General features: G+C 34.0%; 1 protein-coding gene across 1 annotated transcript in view; it reads right to left on the bottom strand.

Annotated features, from left to right (window-relative positions):
* The window catches only part of Hgsnat (Heparan-alpha-glucosaminide N-acetyltransferase), a 32,959-nt gene continuing 17,517 nt past the window's right edge, over positions 1–15,442 (bottom strand). The window contains exons 5-14 of the mRNA XM_068380467.1: positions 14,034–14,152; positions 12,114–12,202; positions 11,499–11,606; positions 10,716–10,812; positions 9,501–9,668; positions 8,315–8,436; positions 7,804–7,982; positions 6,344–6,530; positions 5,838–5,950; positions 1–1,271 (exon numbers count right to left, since the gene is read on the bottom strand). Of these exons, the coding sequence (XP_068236568.1) occupies positions 1,090–1,271; positions 5,838–5,950; positions 6,344–6,530; positions 7,804–7,982; positions 8,315–8,436; positions 9,501–9,668; positions 10,716–10,812; positions 11,499–11,606; positions 12,114–12,202; positions 14,034–14,152 (1,364 nt within the window). The 3' untranslated portion in view covers positions 1–1,089. The remainder of the gene's footprint in view (positions 1,272–5,837; positions 5,951–6,343; positions 6,531–7,803; positions 7,983–8,314; positions 8,437–9,500; positions 9,669–10,715; positions 10,813–11,498; positions 11,607–12,113; positions 12,203–14,033; positions 14,153–15,442) is intronic.

The raw sequence follows: 15,442 nt of genomic DNA, 5'->3' as shown, positions 1-15,442 counted from the left end.
TATTATTCATGATAAAAATATTACATCAGTACAATATATTTTGTCCCAATTGCATTACATAGTAACAAACAAAAATGCTGTTACATTATGTACATAAGATAACGATCATGGAGTAGTCCATGTGTAAGATTAAATTATTCATAAAAGACTAAAATGTAATGTAGACATTCATAGATTGAACAAAATTATACAAAACCTAGAATGTATTACCAATTATTGATAGGGTTATCATCACATTGCATTAATCTTAATGAATTAAATATAGGATAAATAACTTTGTGTAGATGGCTTAATTATTAGTAAGAAAATTTGAGCAATGAAATTAAATTTTACTAAATACATACATATACCAAGGCCCTTCCCCCAATTTTGGGGGGTAGCTGACATCAAGCAAATGAAACAGAAAAGGGGACCTCTCCTCTCTACGTTCCTCCCAGCCTGACAGGGGACTCAACCGAGTTCGGCTGGTAAATTTTACTAGGTTGACATAAAAGGAAAGCATATTAATTAAATTTTTTGTTAGGTTGTAGGGAAAACTAATCTTGATCAGGATTTTGAAGTATATAGTTGGCTTTATTAATTCTGGTACAGAACAATTCACAGGAAGCTCAGGAAACATTCGTGTACCGGGATTAATGAAGCCAACAGCACAGTACCAGGTTCAATTCCTGGTACAGAATAATGTATGTAAATGCAAAGTGACTTCATATTTTGTAATATTATTTGGCTTGATTTTGATTCACACTAATTTTGCAGTTCACTATTTTGCTTGAGCTGCCCGTGATTGTTTGCTTTCAGAGAATCACATATATAATATATTGAAATTTCTCTAGACAATTTTAAACATTGGTCACATCTAAAGAATATTTTAATATACTTAACAGTACTTTGTCACTTGGAAATTTTTTTTTCCATAAATAAAAATATTGAACAGATGGGTTATACAATATAAATGTAAAATTAACAGAAGTTTCCGCACATTTCTTGATCAAAACTGCACCATAAATTTTTCATTTATATTCACCAAAGCAATCGAGTTGTTATTACTTAGCATAAGCCTTTTTACCTCATGTGGTGCAGATAAGGTTATCAAACTGTGTAAAACTTATTCTTGTGGAAAAGATACAGACCAGTGAGAACCCACAGGGTTGTTCCCCATAATGTTTCTGCCAGTAGAGAAAGATGGGTGTTCATAGAACCGATTTTATAGTGCCACGGGAACAAGTTGTAAGCGACGTTGTGTCCAACGTACAAGAAGATGCTGTTCATACCTGAAATAATTTTATATATATTTTGAAATTCAACTGTTCATCTATTATTCTGATAATTCCCATTAAAATTAATTCATCTGTTATGGTTATACACTACAGCATTGATACTGATTTGTAACTTAATTAATTCTGAAATCTAAAGATAATCTGTTTTCCTGTCTTTCTACAAGCCATTAAAATATTATAGTAAGTTTCCTTAGTATTAGACTTTAACTTTAACATGGCATTTAAAAAAACAGTTATTAAAAAATCAAGTTATTGAAATACATCTTCCCTTCATTTATATGAATAAAAAAAATCTGTGGGAAACAACTTATCCAAATGGTAGTGAGATGCCATATGCTTGACCTGTAAAAATTATGGCCCCTTGGAATTTTAGAGAATAGTCCACAAGTTTTATAGGTGAAATTAGAAACTTCCATAAGTTATATAGGTTGCTCTAAAAATCCGACAGGTCACTTAGCAGAGATAACGTTGACATCTTGTGGCTGGTGCGTCACAAACGTCATTCCTGCCATAGCAGATACAGAAGAAACTAATTGGAATGGCTGGGACTAAAGTACAGTAGTATATACCATAAGCACACCCAGTCTCTATGTAGTCAGCCAAATCATGAAGGAATACTTGTGTATTAGAGGTTCATGTGGCTGTCTGAGAAGATCCAGTACCTCAGCCCCCTCCCTCTAGATTACAGCTCAGGTTCCTGGTTACCCTGGTAGCCAGACAGGATAGGTGTGTACGACCCAGCGTTTTTATCAACCCCCAAGCTGATGCACGCAGCTGTGGCCCTTACCCTCGTGTCACAGCCCCATGTGGTGCTCCAGTGGGTTGACTGCGCAAGTCATGATCTCATGTTGCGGCCCATTCCGGGCTCTGTCTCATGACCCTGGATACCTCGTTAGCTAGGTGGACATTGGTTATAACTTGTTTCGTGGGCTGGGGCCGTGAACCTGTTGGATCAAAGATTAGGTTCCTTGACTATCCTAGTACAGTAGCCAGGTGGAATAACTGTCCAGTCCACATACACTTTTTGCCGCACCCTGTTTCATGGAGTAGCTTCAGCTCTCTCCACCTCCCTTTCTGCCCTGACATCGGACTACTACTACTCCTGCAACCCACCATACTTCAGTAGAGAGAGTTGAGAGGATGATATAACTCGAGGCTATCATTGAGAGCTTGCGTGCAGTGGTAGACCAAAAGTTAGAGAGTGGAGGGACTTTCTAACAAGCTGGGGGTGTCCCTCCACCCTGTTAAACAGAGGGAACAGTACGAGTTATCCTTGCACGTTCCGTGCCAGGGATTATTCTCACGCTATTTTCAGCCTTCTTTAGCCACTGATTACATCTCCAGTTCTGTTGTTTAGGCAGAACAATCATATTCTTGGGAGGGGAATAAATTAACGGAGCAACTGTCTGGGTCAGAGGGTACTCTAGATTTGTTTGCTCCTAAGACCCATTCCTTGGACCAATGCCAACGGAGGTAGATAATCCAGACTATGTGCTTATTTGATTGCTCTTAAGCACATTTGTTGGTGCAACGGTCAGAGGGAGGCTGCCTTGGCGCTGCCTTAGGGGAGGACCTCGGTCATTGAGTGACACTTTGGTGGCTGGCCCTCAAGTGCCTGGGCCATCCCTGCAGCTGTGATGACTTTGTTTCCTCATTCCAAATTCAATTAAGCTTAGAGGTAGCTCTGTTACTTCAGAGACTGTCTATGCAAGGTTTGGCAAGGAAGAACTCAAAGCCTTTCCTATACCCTGATCAGGAATGCCCGCAGCTTCCAGCAAAGAGCCTGTGCATGCATAGACCTTTCAAGCTACCCAACTTGTTCCCTCCAGGCAGAAGACCCTCTTCAACCCTACGGCCCATCCTTACTCACTGCTATAAAGTTCTCATCCATTCCTCCAATATTGCTGAGAACCCTGGCCTTGTGGACAGGAATAAGATGTTGGAGAAGAATGCACTAGAAATTGTTCAAGACAAGTCTCCAGGCTTCAACAGTCGACTCTTCTTGGTGGAAAAGTCAACTGCAAGCTAGTAATCAACCTTCTGCCACGGATTGAGTACTGATGTTCATCAAACAAAGTTGAGGATGGAAATAGTAGGGTCTACGCTTCTGGGCTGACTTCCACCAAAGATTAAGACTTCATTGGATTTATGACTTTGGAGCCTGGCAACCCATCACAGATGAAATAAAACTTTAAGAGTACTGTTTTCTATGGAGCCATAGGATGGAGAGGAAAGACTGTTACTTTATAATGAATTGCATGTCTAGTAGACTTCTACATACAGAATGGTATTGTCACGGAATGCAAAGGATGGTCAGAATTATGAAAATTCTTATGCACCATGCCCAACGCTAAACAACAGTGCCAGAGATTAATATCTAGATTAAGGATAAAGGATTTTAAATGACAGCTTTTTTTTTTTGGGGGGGGGGGGGGGACAAATGAAGATGAGAGTCCGCAGGTGAGAGCCACAGAAAAATATCTAAAACATGGCAGAATGACAGGATTAAAAAAATTTCTCAGATGGATTACCAACTCGACTTTTAAGACTCTTAACATGCCAGTTTTTTGTGCAATAGAAGAAGAAACAGACTGTGTTCCTCAAAAGTAAATTTGCAATGTGCAACCAAGAAAATTAAATGAAATTTTATACAGTTAGAGAGACATTGTAATGAAAACCATCTGGATGTTGAGGGGCCTCTTGTCTTGGACCCACAACATTCAGGCCATATAATGGGGATGCTAAGAGTAGCATCTTGAATTCAGCATATGCAACTAGCTTCTTTTCAATGCCAAACCATATACCATATGTGTATATAATAGGAAACTTAATAAATTCCAATAGTTACTATGGTGCCCGTCAACAATTACTTATAGCAATGTATTACTAAAACATTCAATACTATCTGCTAAAGAAGGTGATGAATGCAAGAGTTGATGGGAGAAGTACAAAAGGAAGGCCAGGGTTCGGGTGGATGGATGGAGTGAAGAAAGCTCTGGGGGATAGGAGGATAGATGTGAGAGACGCAAGAGAGCGAGCTAGAAATAGGAATGAATGGCGAGCGATTGTGACGCAGTTCCGCTAGGCCCTGCTGCTTCCTCTGGTGCCTTAGATGACCGCGGAGGTAGCAGCAGTAGGGGATTCAGCATTATGAAGCTTCATCTGTGGTGGATAACGGGGGAGGGTGGGCTGTGGCACCCTAGCAGTACCAGCCGAATTCGGTCGAGTCCGTTGTCAGGCTGGGAGGAATGTAGAGAGGAGAGGTTCCCTTTTTTGTTTCTGTTTGATGTCGGCTACCACCAAAATTGGGGGAAGTGCCTTGGTATATGTATGTATGATACTAACCAAAGACTTGCCTACTCCAATCTCCTAGTTTGAAAACTGGCCTTGTGATTACCAGTCAAAGCCAACGCTAAAATCATGGCCAATCTGTACAGCATTGGAAATTTTGAGAAATTATTTGCTTGTCAAACAAACCCATTACTAATCATCTATTTTTTGGTTTCAACCAATCTGTGGTTGCATAGCTTAATGAATGTTGGGTAAGATATTGAAGTAATAATGGAAATTAATTACAGTAAAAATATTTTTGTATGGTTAACCCTTCTACTCCCAATGGACGTACTGGTACATTTCACAAAACTTATCCCTTGACCCCCATGGATATACCGGTACGTTGTTGCAAAAAGCTGCTATTTGCATTTTTTTTCCGCATATTTTTGATAACTTTATGAGAAACTTCAGGCATTTTCCAAAATGATGAGACCAACCTGACCTCTCTGTGACGAAAATTAAGGCTGTAAGCACAATCTAAAGAAAAATATATTGCAAAACGTGCTTGAAAAAGAAAAACGCCTGGGGGTTAAGGGTTGGAAAGTTCCAAATAGCATTGGGGGTAAAAGGGTTAATGTATGCTACAGTAAAATAAGAAACAATATAGTATTACAGCTATGGGAACATAGTACCTTAAGGTCAGCTCTGTAAGAGTTGTCTAACCCATTGGGCTGGTTTATCTCCTCCATTTTAACAATAATAAATCCTTCCCCTATGTCTTTAATCGATTTCAAGAGACACCATAAATCCACTCTTACTATAGGTTATATTTTTACCTTGCTAGATTTGATACAGTTCTGTATTTATTTTCTAAGAGCATCAAACAATTTGCAGTATTCATTCAAGTGATATTTGTTACAGTACTGTATTTACTTTAAAATTAAATCATCATCATCTACGCCACAGTTAGATTTCGCCCGTCGTCTCTATCTAGAGCTTTTAATTAAATCAATACTTCTCCATTCATCATATCCCATTTCTCACGTCATAGTCCTCAGCCATGTAGGCCTGGTTCTTCCAACTATAATTAAATAGCATCAAACAATTTTCTAACTTTCTTTCTATGTTTATGGTACAGATTACTCCACATGTACATGTACTGTATAGCAGAGATTTGCTATTCAACCTTTTGGCATAAAATTTTCTAGTATAGAGGTTTTTTAGATTACTATTGTAAATATTGTATAATATATCACCCAAAGAGTGATTTCAGTCTAAATCACATACCTGCTTGGAAGAATGGAGCACCTGTCCACACACCTATAATATCCACCAGTACGTAACATGCACTAAGAAGGAAAAAGGCAAAGCAGGATGTCACCATTACAAACGAAAGAGACCTGAAATTTAAAAATGATTCATCAGTTTCATTATGTGAAACATATTTTGTGAAATAAAATATTTTGCACGAATGGCTGTTAAAACTGAAATATTTGCCTTCTTATTTAGTAATTCTATCAAAAACAGAAGTACACATTTTAATAAGAGGGTTTTTAAAGACATGAAATACACGGTGTTTTGTCTAAGTGAATTTCAATAGTAGTATAACTTAAAAAAAAAAATTAGTTGCAATATTCTTGTCTTTGGTCACTCGTTTTATATATCAAAGAAGATGGCACCTCGGTACATTTAAAATCAGGTGCTTTTATCACTTTTTGTTATATGGGTTAAGAATGGTCAAAGTCATCCCTATAGTAATGAAAACAAAGTACCGGTATATTTTAATATCTTACCATAGATTTTTATTCAGTGGAATGACTCCATTGTTCATAGATGCTGAACAAAGACAAGCCCCAATAATACCAGTTATAACGCCCCATACTAGCCATCTTGAAATTCTGCTGCGATGAGACTTGAATGCTTGCAAAGTCATACCAGCTTGTAATCCCAAAAATACTTGGAAGATTGATGTCAAACTGCCTGTAAATTTTAAAAAATGTTAATCATTAGTTTAACAGTTAACTGTACATATCATAAGCTGTCTATCAGGATGACCAATACAAATCCTTTTATAAAATACTGTATAATAAGGAAATTGTCATTAATGGACTAATGACAGTATATATACAACAAATTATTACTTATTTTTAAAGATTTTTTACTTTTTATAAGAGTACTATTTCATAAACCCCTACTTAAATAATTTTCAAGAGTTGAAAATCTATTCCTCCCACTTCCCTTACAAAGCATCCACATGACCAAGCAGTGTCCAGAGGGCAAACTTCATTACCAGGCTGAAGGATGGCAGGAATGACCACCAGTAATATCAAAAGCACAAAAACCAATGGCAGAGATCTGAAAACCAACAGTGCTACCAGATAATGCTTAGCTTCATGGTCTCTTTACTCGGTGGGCAAAGATGAAATCCTACATCTATACACAGGTACTCGGCTTGGTAAAAATTTTCGGCTCAAAAGTTCCTTGTTCCATTCCCGTACAGTCTGGTATCATTGCCATGATAAGCAGCAAGATTAGAATAAAAATAAAGAAAACAGCTCTGAAGCATTACAATTGCTACATGTAAGAATGCAAAGGAAATCCATATAACAATTTTACATAAACTGCAATATGACAATGAATGAAAGACTTCAGGAAAAGTGAACTAAAATGGATACCCAACATATTTTCAAGTTTCATTAGAGATGGTAAAGCTATTTATGACCATGAAGATTATTGCCATGCAGAACAAAACTAACACTGACAACCAAATGTCATGCAATAAACATATTACTTCTGAAATCATGTGCTTGCCAGTGTTGCAAATCCTTGCAAAAATTATAAACACACGAATACAGTAGTGAGGTTGTTTGCCCCTGCTGTTCTTGCTTTGGAATGTTGGTGCTCAATACCTTTTCCAATCGAATTTCTGTAATGATGTTTGCCTGTTAGTGTGGATGTACCCTTAGCCTTTGTAACACAGACATGTAGAGGATAACGCTAAACTCAGAAGTCATAGAAGGTAGTAGATAATAAATATTTTACCCTGATAATCAACAGAATTGAGACACTAAAGATAAGGGTAACAAAAAGAGTATGTACACTATTTCCCAGTAAAATTACCATGAGACGCAAGCATGCTGCATCTTCTCCAGCTGCTATACCAAGCCTATAAAACTGGCGAGACACACGCGTCCTACCTTCTGTAATTCTCTGCTCTATCAGTTACAATACAGTATTTTGGATAATAATTTACCTAGCACTCCCTCTGGATCAAAAGCTCCTGCGTGGTACACATGCTTAGCTGTAGGATTCTGATACAGATGGGCACTTGTCAGTATGAAGCGATCTACTTCTCCAGCAGCCCCTCCGATGCAATCAGGAAGTCCTTCTCCGTCAACCATTAGGTCTATTCCACCTGGCCCAAGGTAGCCCCTGGGGTTGAAGTAAAGAAAATTTTGAGTATACAGTATACAAATATATTCTATTAAAATAAAAATCAGGTGAATACAGAACATATTTAAGAAAGAAAATGTTAGTTATTTCTGTGATTCTGGTAAAGAAAATTTTCACGATATATATACAAATGTAACATTTTTTTTTAACGTGTAACTCAGGTGGATTCTGAACATATTTCAAATAGAAAATACAGTAATGTTATTACTTATAAATAAATAAATAAATTTCATTACATGAGCATGTTTAATCTATAGCTTGACATTAAAAAGCCGTCTACAATCCTAAAGGGCAAAGACTTATGAACTTACGTTGGACATCCTGGTACAGGCAGAACGAATGTGATGACTGTATGAACAATGACAATCATGATGTGAACCACCCATTGCGGAAGGATTTGTATAACATCTGACATAATTATACCAGTATTGCTCTGTTACAAAGAAAAGAATCTATTGAGTCTAGAAAATGTTAAATATTACATTATAACCCTTAAAACTATAACTGGACAATAAATGGGAAATATTAAATTCAGACAAATTTTGAGAATAAGAAAATATGTCGATATATTTGTAAGCTGGATTGGATTTTAAAGCGTGAGCTGTTGCACTTTAAACATGTAAAACTTTCAATTTGTAATACTACATGTAAAACCATTTTCCAAAATAACATTGTGCAGAGATGTCTATGTACTGGTAATGAGTACCTAATGATGTATTTTACATGCTGTTATTATTGTTCTTTTTAGTTTTTGTTTTATTCATCTCTGATTTTGATAAAATATTGTGATTGATGATTACTTTCCATAGGCTGTTTCCTGTACATTCTTGTATTAATCCCTACAAGTAACATACTTATGTATCAGACCCACTTTTACATATCACTATCATATCTATAAACTTCAGCACATACTTTGCTTTCATTATAAAATCTTTAATAACTCTAAGAAAATTATCTTCTACTGTAAACCATTCATGTTTGACACCATTAAAATTTCATCTTGATTAATTTTATTGAAAGATTTTCCTACGACTTTACTTACCACATAGCCTACAGTATTTTCACATAACTTAATGAGACACTTAGTGTACAAATCTTCTTTATCTAAACCATTGCTTTTCTTCCTGTATCACACATTGTGTCCACTTTCTTGTTCCCTTAATCATGATCCTAGCACATACTTTCCCTAGAATACAAAGTAATCATTTTCCATGATACTTTTTACTGGTGCCTCTTACCTTGACTCATATAAAAAGGAATAATTATTTTTCTCGTCCATTCCTTTAAGGCATTTCTTTCCATCATCCAAATATACCTTTCACACCTTGGTCAGCCAATCAATCACACTTTTGCCAATGCAATGCAGCATCTCTTTGATAAACCCACAAACTTGCGGTCTTCTAAATTTTCATCCTTAAATCTTCAATAATCATTTTCAAATGTATTCTCAAGCTTACACAAAATTTTTCCACTTCTGTTACACATGTAACTACCTACCTGGTATTGAGGTGGTTCTTGGGGTGAGAATATCAAGGCAATTGTTGAAACTACCAGGTAACAGATACCGAAGCGCTGAAGAACTCCTGGGACACGATAGCGCTCAAGGTCATTCCAACCACCAAGGGAGTTCAAGATGATGCCCAGCACAAACAATTTGATTGACCTCTGGAAAAATAGGAATCAAACTTTCAGCTCATTTCTTTTATAATGCTCGTTACTATGTTTTTTAAAGAGCTAAAACAGTTCTGGAATTAAGAGAAATTAAGGAAATTTGTTCTTATGATAATCCTTAAAAAGTGCTAATTTCCTCAGAAAAATAACATAGCAGTTATTTATTTCTATTATATCATCCCTCCAATCATGTAAATACCAAGTGTCTCTCAAGAAATGATTCTCCCTTGTCTAAGAAGTACCTTTACACCTGATCAAACTTTTCTTAACAAGTACAACATTTGTGGTTTTCAGTACTTAAGAATAGCAATCAACTCCAATTTACTATTCAGTACCGTACACCGTTAGTGTACCGGAGGCTTTACTTAAGGTTCTTTGCAGCTTACCTTTAACCCCTAGCTGCACTTGTTTTATATTCTTCTACTTATCCTCCATTCCCACTTCCTTTCTTACTTCTTGCTATCCACCCTCTTCTAACTTTTACTTCAAAGTGCAATTGTTGATTTTCCCCAGTTCCACTCAGGCATTGAATGGCCAAGTAGCAGATCAATTATCTCAATTTCATAAATCCATTATTCAGCATGTAGGCTTGGTATAACCCTTTAAGTTAATAAATGGTCTTATTGTTTGGTAACGCCTCTCATCGCTTGTAAAAATCATGAAGTTACAATAAACACTTAATTGATTGACCAGAAGGTAACTAATATTTAGGAATAAAAGAAATAATCCTGGAAGTCTTAAAAAAACTATCCAGGAACAAATTTTGATGTGAGGCTTTCATGAAATAAAAGCTGATAAGAAGGTGACGGATTTATTATGAAAACACCCCGTAGGATATATTGTAGAAGGCTTAGTACCTATCAATGATTGATCTGCAATTCTAACAATATATATTTACCAGTGCTTATGGCCAAAATTATAAATGCATTATGTTTATATATGTCTAGGCAAATATATGGACTATCGCATACATCAATCCAATGCACATAATGCCAATAGGTAATTACAGTATTACCAAATGACGAGATAATACTCACTTACCTTTAGAATCCTAAGAAATATTTTCGTCTTCGGAGTTTTACGTCTAATTGCTGATCTCAGGCCCATGGGGATACAGACACCCATTATCCACATAAACCTAAAATTCAATAGGACTTGTAAGCACAAAATCTATTTCCCTTTGAGGTATCAACATAAGTTTTCTGGCAAACATAATTGTCTTGCAAATTGAAATACTATGTCAAAAGCATTTTAAATGTTTGTTTTCAGGTCCTATTTAAAAAAGTAAACATAAATTTGCTTGTGTTATGCTATCAAATACATCTTGGAAGTTTGAAGGATTAATGTACTGTATGTCATATATAAACTGTCAAAAATATATATAAAAGGTGGGTCATAAACTATGAGTTCAGTCAACATGATAAAGTAGAATCAATGACACAACTTTTCTGATAATAACTGAAGTCTGACTTAGCGATAACAGCTAAGAAGGTAAAATAATCCAGGGAGAAAAAAATATATATATATATACACACACACATATATATATATATATATATATATATATATATATATATATATATATATATATATATATATATATATATATATATATCTTCACATTATGTCTTTCTCCACCGCGAGTTTAGTAAAATTCGGCGGATTTAATATCATGCGATTCAACACAGCATTCTTAATCATTAGGTACGGCTTTTTGCGAATATTTTTTCCATTTTTTACATATCTCTTTTCTCCTATTCCTTTTATTATCTCAATATATGTCTTCTAACCTTCAATTGAGTAGAAAAAATATTTAAATCTTACCAAGGGAAGACCAAGTCTGCGACTTGTAGACCATTCCAGGTGGCATGTTCCATGAACCAGTACTGCCCAGCTCCGTAATTGACAAATATCATAATGACAATGCTGATCCTGCAAGTTTATGTATTAATATCATTATTACAAGAATATAATCAATAATAATATTAACAATTATCTATTAAGGGCAAAGATAACATTTCTAAAAAATTAATCACTATACTCAATTTTTTTTAATGAGGGGGATTTGCACTGACTCGCAGCGGTGCCCTTTTAGCTTGGAAAAGTTTCCTGATATCTGACTGGTTAGAATTATCTTGTCCAACCAATCAGCGATCAGGAAACTTTAACGAGCTAAAAGGGCACCCTTGCAAGTCGGTGTAAAATCTGCCTCACTAAAAAGATTTGACTATAAGTATTTTAACACAATTTTTGTTTATTAGACTATTCATTAATTTATGATGAACTGGTATATAATAAAATCCTTAAGATTCAAAATTTTGAAATGGACAGCTTAATAGTTTTCAGTTTAGACTCATGATACATATAAATTCAAAATTAATAAATTCAATTTTTCAATTCTTTCATCTGTTTTTAAAGGACAAATCTAAGTTTATTTACCCTCGAAATGTGTCAAGTGACTTAAGTCTTTGTCTCGGCGGAGGCTTATTTTCTGCTTCAGTTCCTGAGGCTTCCATTGCTAAAGCTATCTGAAAAATTTATGCAGCCATAATATATATATATATATATATATATATATATATATATATATATATATATATATATATATATGTATATATATATATATATATATATATATATATATATATATATATATATATATATACATATATATATATATATATATATATATATATATATATATATATATATATATATATATATATATATATATGTATGTATGTATTTATATATATATATATATATATATATATATATATATATATATATATATATATATATATATATATATATAGTATCCTTTATGTTTATATTACATTATAGATATATATAAATATATATATACATATATTTATACAAATATATATATATATATATATATATATAGAGAGAGAGAGAGAGAGAGAGAGAGAGAGAGAGAGAGAGAGAGAGAGAGAGAGAGAGAGAGAGAGAGAGAGAGAGAGAGAGAGAGAGTTTTTTGATAGTTTTAATAACTACTAATTTATTTTTTTATGATAAAAATCTGTTGGGATGAGGTAACAAAATAACACCCAATCACTTCAGTCTACTGCATTGGAAATCTAGTTTTAAAGTTCAAGTTAACTGGAAATGATAACATGGTTAGGCTTACCAGCTACAAGATGGTATTATAGTCCATTTCTTTTAGCGATGCATATTTGCACCGACTCGCGGCGGTGCCCTTTTAGCTCGGAAAAGTTTCCTGGTCGCTGATTGGTTAGAATTATCTTGTCCAACCAATCAGCGATCCGGAAACTTTTCCGAGCTAAAAGGGCACCGCCGCGAGTCGGTGCAAATATGCATCGCTAAAAGAAATGGATTATAAAACAAACAATGCTTGGAATTTACTAGTAAAATCTCTCCTTTAATTTGATTAATGTCATATACAAACAGTTTTCGCTTAGCATGTCATGGATAGCAATAACGAAGAATTTGTACAACTTATTATCAATATTATTATTATTTGCTAAGCTACAACCCTAATTGGAAAAGTAGAACGCTATAAGCCCAGCAGTGTTGTCAGATGGGTTAGTCTAAAAATCAACAAAACTCATGATAAAAAATCCCTATTTCTATAAATATATTTCCTTCCGATCATTTAGGCTTTACTAATTAGAAATTACTCGCTATACTTCATATAATTGCTAGTAAATTAATTACAATAATATAAAGATTTACTCTCGTCTTTGTTTCTTCATATCATTATTATTATTGATTTAAAGTTTTCTGGTATCGAGACATCTAAAGTCATTGACGCCGATATAATTTATTATATATAAAGAAATAAAAGAATATTCAATTAAAACCATAAAGGTAAAGATGTCATTATAAAAATCAAATAGTTTTCATTAGACCTGCTTCTGGAATAAATATAAAAATGCCGCTCGCATAGTAGGAGACATCATGTTTCATCATAGACATTTGTACAGAATACCCCCATCAGAAACCAAAAAATCCTCAAATCTAGGGATAAATCTTCAGATCTGTCATGTTTCTTCATAGAAATTTGTAGAGAATATCCCCTCAGACCAAAAAATCCTCAAATCTAGGGATAAATCTTCAGATCTGTCATGTTTCTTCATAGAAATTTAGAGAGAATATCCCCCTCAGACACCCAAAAATCCCCAAATCTAGGGATAAATCCTCAGACCTGTTATGTTTCTTCATAGAAATTTGTACAGAATATCCACATCAGCCACATAAAGCCCTAAATCTAGGGATAAATCCTCAGACCTGTCAACTATACGTCAACCAGTATTGTAACAACTGGTTGACTTGGTTGACTTAACAAATTAATATAAAAATATACTAATTGCTCACCTGGCTATCTTTTGTCCCTTTCGCTGTGAAATAACTGAGCATCCCCCTTTTATACGCTGTTGACAGCAAGGCGTATAATACGGCAATGCCCGTGTATACGGCAAATGCAATGACCAGTGCTGCAAGGAAAATGAGCCAATTAATAAAAACAAAGGTTAACAAAAGTCATTAATGTTGCAATATACTTTTCTCATTATTATTATTATTATTATTATTATTATTATTATTATTATTATTATTATTATTATTATTATTATTTTTATTATTATTATTATTATTATTAATATTATCATTATTATTTTTATTATTGTTATTATCATCATTATTACTATTTTATTATTTTTATCATTATTACTATTATTATTATTATTATTATTATTATTATTATTATTATTATTATTATCATTATTATTTTTATTATTGTTATTATCATCATTATTACTATTTTATTATTTTTATTATTATTACTATTATTATTATTTTTATTATTATTACTATTATTATTATCATTATCATCATCATTATAATAATTATTATTATTATCATTATTATTATTTATTATCATTGTTATCATTATTATTGAGTATTGAAAGTATACAATTATATATAGTTGTATATTTAAAAAAAAACAGGTTTTCATAACTTTCTTGTTTTTAAAATATATGATATAAAATTGTGGATTTTTAATATCCAAGATTCTTAGACATAGCATGGTGTTTTCTTCCATTTATTATTATTATTATTATTATTATTATTATTATTATTATTATTATTATTATTATTATTATTATTATTATTATAATTATTAATTATTAACTATTATCAATTATTAATAATTATTAATTATTAATGATTATTATTATTACCTCCGCCAGGAGGTTATGTTTTCGGTTCGGTTTGTTTGTTTGTTTGTTTGTTTGTTTGTTTGTTTGTCTGTCTGTCTGTGGACAACGTAGAGGCCACATTTCTACACGGAATCACTTCAAACTTGGCCAAGTAGTTCCCCAATGTGTATGGAAGAACTGATTAAATTTTGGTCAAGGTCACCCCAAGGTCAAGGTCACAGGGGTCACTGGTGTCACTATGACATAAGTGGCCATATCAAGAGACAGAAATAAAGCACTGACTTTTGCATAAGCCAACAGGGAAGTCCTAGTCCAGGCGCAACCCATGGGTGATGTTCAAATTTATAAAGGTCAAAGGTCAAGGTCATATTGGTGCATTATATCAATGTCATATTAAGTATCAGTGGCAAATGAACAAAGATCACTTGAAGGTCAAAAGTCAAGCAGGTCACTTGAAGGTCAAGGTCACGTGAAGGTCAAGGTCACGTGAAGGTCAAGGTCACCTGAAGGTCAAGGTCACGTGAAGGTCAAGTACATTTGAAGATCAAGGTCACTTGAAGCCAA

Source organism: Palaemon carinicauda, chromosome 9 (genome assembly GCF_036898095.1).
Source record: "Palaemon carinicauda isolate YSFRI2023 chromosome 9, ASM3689809v2, whole genome shotgun sequence".
NCBI lineage: Eukaryota > Metazoa > Arthropoda > Malacostraca > Decapoda > Palaemonidae > Palaemon > Palaemon carinicauda.
This window is presented reverse-complemented; position numbering and strand designations above follow the sequence as displayed.